Source organism: Ictalurus punctatus, chromosome 9 (assembly GCF_001660625.3).
Source record: "Ictalurus punctatus breed USDA103 chromosome 9, Coco_2.0, whole genome shotgun sequence".
NCBI lineage: Eukaryota > Metazoa > Chordata > Actinopteri > Siluriformes > Ictaluridae > Ictalurus > Ictalurus punctatus.
In genome coordinates, this window is record NC_030424.2 from 14,344,509 (window position 1) to 14,349,959 (window position 5,451).

Below are 5,451 nucleotides of genomic sequence, written 5' to 3' on the forward strand. Positions count from 1 at the left end.
AAAGCTTTCTGTCTAATTACCGCTAATTGACCATGATAGCCGTGCTCCAGCGCAGAGGAGCAGGCCTGATTTAGATAATTAAGAGAGCCTTTTGAAAACCGGATTAAGGAGGCCGAAGACTTCGGAGGAAGCTTGTTATGATTCTAATTGTCATAATTGCGTGTGCGAAGTACACTTAATTATCACCGTGAGGTGCGTAAGGTGCGTTCACCTGCTTCTACACCGATGAGATAAATTAACCGCTGGCATATTATTGAGAACCAAGTGCATTCAAATTGCCATTGCGTTAATACGGGTGTAGTAAAGGAAGGTGCACGCACATTCAGTAAAGCTAAATGATACAAATATATGTTTTTTTTATTGCTCACATAAACTGCACAATTGAACATGCGCTATATTTTTCCATAGTGAAATCGGAGACTTTTTGTTTTAATTTAAGATGCGGCCACCAGAAGACGCTGTCTATCTTCTAGTCAAACAGTGCGCGCGCGCGTGTGTGTGTGTGTGCGTGTGTGTCTGTGTGTGTGTGCGTGTGCGTGTGTGTGTCTTTTCCTCATAAGTCTTACCGTGGTTTTAGAGGCTGTAGAAGAAACTGAGAAAAACAAATTATTAAACTGCTAGACGAATTTTTCCTCAGGCTGCAATTGAAATCTAATGAAACGATTGCTACACGCTCAGCAAATGATCTATCGTTTGACCTATATCTATCTTTATTACAAACATCTAGGCTATTTCTTCCCCCTTTTTAAAACGGTTTCGTAGTTTAGATTGGAAATATTTATAGGCTAGTTATAGTAGTTCCTCTTATTCACTCATTTACCAGACTTGCTTAGTGCATCTATTCCGAAATTTAAAGAGACTGTAGTCTCCTACTAAGACCACTTGCTGAAATCATAACTACGATATATAAACGGATTGGGGTATAACTGAATTCTGGAATTCAGCCTATAAAATCAGCTTTAAAATCAGAATTATAGGATTTAATAATAATCCGGTTTGGCGCAATTGCAAAAGTCCTGTAATAACATCTGTAAATATGCAGATTAAGCGCCTTCCGTTTTTAAACAATTAAAAATAAAAATTGCATCAATTAATATAACTTGTAAATTACAGTTTTATGAACATAAATACATTTGCTATAATAGTAATAATAATAATAATAATAATAATAATAATAATAATAATAATTATTATTATTATTATTATTTTCTTCTTCTTATTATTATTATTATTACTATTATTGTTATTTGTAGTAGTAGTAGTAGGCCTAGTAGTAGTAGTAGTAGTAGTAGTAGTAGTATTTCGCTTTTTGTGTTTAATATCGTTATTGTATATAATACTAGTGACATTATTATTAAATGATATTTAAAATGCGATCTGACCATGGTATCACGCTTTCCATTACTAGCAATCTCAAACCTGATCCTCTCTAACCCGAAAGAAAAAAAAAGATAGACGGGATTAAGCGCATAACGGAGTTGACAGCTGGGTAGGCTACCTACTTGAGTGCCGTTAAGTTTACCTGAGAGGCTCTCCTCCTCCTCCGGAATACGGTTGTTTAGGACTGACTGTCTGTGCCAAGTGGATGAGAATTTAAACGGCACACTGCTCACATCCAATAATATCAGACAGAAAAGAAGTTAATCATTCACGCAGCCTCTTACTCCGCGCATATGTATTTATTTATTTATCAGTCGGTGTTCCTTCCTCGTTGCAAGGGCACTTTTGCAAGTCTAAGCACGATGGGTCATAATGTAAACACGTCTGCAATCACTAGAGGCCTCTTGTGGTCATTAAAAGTCAGGAGTTCAACTCGAGGTTTTTTTTTTTTTTTAGGAACTGAGTGGTTCTCGAAGATTCAAGTCCTCGTCGGCGCTCTCATTAAGTGGCCCTCATAAACATCACGCTAAAATGTCAACGTTTCAGCCATATCTTTCTGTGAGTAACAGCGGTATTATAACTGAATCAATCATTTAATGCACAATGAACTTTACGCATCTATGCAGTTACATGCGCAAATGTTATTTTATTTTATTTACTTTTTTTTTAAAACAGTGTGTGGCCGTGTTTATTTGAAACGAGGCAGCTTACAGCCACGTAATAGGAATTATGCGCCGGTGTACAGATGACAGAGTTGATTTGTATTGTTGCCTTAGCTGCGGATGCCCCGCCTCTTAAACCTGGCACCCAGCTAAAACAAACGAAAGTCAGTCTCGAGCTCCCACTCAAGCCAATTAAGGCGGACTTCACGCGCCCTCTTACGTGTCTATCTCGCTGTGTCGACGCTGAAGCAACAGGAACAGAGGAGCTAGCCAAAAAAAGAGAAGAAGAAGAAGAAGAAGGAGGACAGGTTCCTTTACCTTCTGATTTCTCCAACACAGAACAATGTCGATGAGTCCTAAGCATACGACTCCTTTTTCTGTGTCCGATATCTTAAGTCCTCTTGAGGAGAGCTACAAAAAAGTAAGTATGGAGGGGAACAGTTTGGGGGCTCCTCTTGCCTCGTACCGGCAACCGCAGGTGACACAAGCTGCGATGCAGCAGCATCACATGGGCCACAACGGAGCAGCTGTGCCCGCTGCCTACCACATGACAGCCACAGGAGTGCCACAGCTGTCCCACACGGCTATGGGAGGCTACTGCAACGGCAATCTGGGCAACATGAGCGACCTGCCGGCTTATCAGGACGGCATGAGGGGCAGCACGACAGCCACAAGCTGGTACGGAGCAAATCCAGACCCGCGCTTTTCTACCAGTAAGTGAACTTCATGGTGCTTTTTCATAAGACGCAAGTGCCAAATTATTGACCGCGGTGAAATGGGCTGCGTTTTTACGTCTAAAGTGTACAGACGGAAGCGGCTAATTTGTGTTGGCATATATGTTTCGTTGGGCTTGTCGAAACATACATGTTACATATCCCACCTGTTTAAGTCATATAGGCAGCCTTATAATATGCGCATGCAGTGTTTATCGGCATTCGTTTAACACGAGGATGCACAGCACGCAATTTGTTTTAGAAATTATATTGGCCAGGTGGGGAAACCTAAAGAAAAAGACACACAGGGACTTTCAGTAACCCTGTTCTAGGCATGTATAAAGAAAAGACATGGTACACACATTATGCATGTTTATTGGCTATTGGATTTGTAATATAAATCATCAACTATAGCTGCAAATTATCAAAACTGTTTCAGTATTATTATTATTATTATTATTATTATTATTATTATTATTATTATTATTATTATTACTGTGTGATAAATATTATAACTAAGACAATTCTCCACTTGCAGTCTCTCGCTTCATGGGCTCCTCTTCTGGCATGAACATGAGCAGCCTTGGATCCTTGGCAGATGTGGGTAAAGGCATGGGATCCCTGAGCAGCGCTCCGAGGAGAAAGAGACGCGTGCTCTTCTCACAGGCGCAGGTCTACGAGCTCGAGCGCCGCTTCAAGCAGCAGAAGTACCTCTCGGCACCGGAAAGGGAGCACCTAGCCAGCATGATCCACTTGACCCCGACCCAGGTGAAAATCTGGTTCCAGAATCACCGCTACAAAATGAAAAGGCAGGCCAAAGACAAAGTGTCCCAGCAGCAGATGCAGCAAGAGAGCGGTTCTTGCCAGCAACAGCAGCAGCAGTCTCCGCGGCGGGTAGCCGTGCCTGTGTTGGTGAAGGACGGCAAACCATGCCAAGGCGGGGGCCACACTCCCACTAGCGCGGCACAAAACCATCATCACCAGGGCGCCAACGTCATGCTCATGGCTAACAATGGCGCAATGGGCCAGCATCCGAGTCAGCAGGTAGGCAGCGCTGGCCAGTCTCCAGATTTGGGCCAGCATGGTACCAGTCCCTCTTCCCTCCAGACTCAGGTGACCAGCCTATCACACCTGAACTCCTCTGGCGCCGACTACGGCACGGCCTTGCCCTGTTCCGCTCTGCTGTACGGCAGGACGTGGTGACAAACGGACAGACCGCAGACGGATAGACAATATCTGTAGGCTATTTGACCTCGACGTCTGCTTTGACCGAGTCAACAGCAACACACACACAAAAAAATGAAATACTCTGTAACCGTTTTGAACAGCCCGGCTTGTTGTTACTTTTTGTCCTCCGTCATCTCAAAATCCAGATTGGAAGGGTGGAGGGGGGAAAAAGGTTGATCAATGCAGAATGAGAAATAGCCTTTTCCCAGTTTTTTATTATGAGGATGTGCGTCCAAAGATGGCGAAGAAGATGGAATTATTTATATAGCTTTTAAGCGGAGACAATATATAAAAATCACATCATCCCGACGGATGAAATAAAAAGCCTCAGTTGGCACTTTAAGACGCCGCCTCACATTTTGACTGCTACAGTACATTCCTGATTCTTATAGATTGCAATGTAAGCCTTAGCTTGTACATTCCTGTAAACGGTTTGGATTTAATACATAGTTTTTAGCGATATGTATATGTATAAAATTTTTTATCGATATTGAGGGTAAAATGTTATTTGAGTTCCACTGGTATTTGTACGTTTCATTTCCTTGTAACTTATAGATATTTGACTTAAACGCAGTCATACAATCATATTAATAAATTATGAAAAATGATACACAATCTTATTATAATTGGTTGCGAGAATCAATACGGTTTCAACTAACCGAATTAAACCTACCTAATTTTTTTTTTTTCATATATTTTGCTAAAGTTTGTTGATAAAGAAAAATTTTAATTACTCCTAAATATATCAATAAGAATAGATAACGTGTGCATTCTGCAACAGCGATTTATTTAGTAATACTCAGGATTATGACGACGAGGTACATTTTAGCGTAATTTACACCAAAAGTCGGCTGTAATAGCTTAGAGCCTTCCTCGCAGATATAATACGATATATAATCTCCATTTTAATTGCAATCTCACATGTGCCCCACAAAACACTGCAAAACATTTAATATCCGTTAACCTCGATATTTGAACACATTTGGAGAGAAACACTGAAAACAGGAGAATTAGGTCAAACAATAAAAACTTGAGGTAGGCCGCACATCATTTCACATTCATTAACCTTGATAATATTAAAACCCTGGAAATGTTTGTTGCTTGTAAAGTAAACCAAAAGCCAGGCCTTTGTAAAGTCGGCGCCTTTTTTGAGGTTTCTTTTTTCGAGGGTGTGTGAGTCAGTGAAGGTGATGTGTGCGCACATCAAACAAACGCTCCCGAAAGCAAGCTTATCAATCAGATCCCTGGCCAAACAAACCAGAGTTCACCCAAAGAACCGTGCGACACAATAGACACTGAATGATCAGCACAGCCTCTGTCTATACGATGCGTCTGTGGATCCAATGCTCCACTTGTTTAGGTAAAGATAAAGTTAAAAAACATCACCGGGGGCCAGAGGGTGGGTGTTAAATGGAGGATCAGATTTTTTTTTTTTTTTTAAAGAGTCTTCGTGTGCACTGTTAAATATT

The 5,451-nt window shown here is 41.0% G+C and overlaps 1 protein-coding gene across 1 annotated transcript; it reads left to right on the plus strand.

Annotated features, from left to right (window-relative positions):
* The first annotated feature begins 2,067 nt into the window (after nt 1-2,067).
* On the plus strand, nt 2,068-4,645 carry nkx2.1 (NK2 homeobox 1). Its single transcript, XM_017475506.3, has 2 exons — nt 2,068-2,755; nt 3,294-4,645. The coding sequence occupies exons 1-2, from the start codon at nt 2,386-2,388 to the stop codon at nt 3,956-3,958; spliced, it is 1,035 nt and encodes a 344-aa protein (XP_017330995.1). The 5' UTR covers nt 2,068-2,385; the 3' UTR covers nt 3,959-4,645.
* The last annotated feature ends 806 nt before the right edge of the window (nt 4,646-5,451 follow it).

Coding starts and splice junctions, on each gene's coding strand:
- nkx2.1 (XM_017475506.3), top strand. CDS start 2,386: ATGTCGATGAGTCCTAAGCATACGACTCCTTTTTCTGTGTCCGATATC. Junction 2,756..3,293: donor AGACCCGCGCTTTTCTACCA/GTAAGTGAACTT, acceptor CTCCACTTGCAG/TCTCTCGCTTCATGGGCTCC.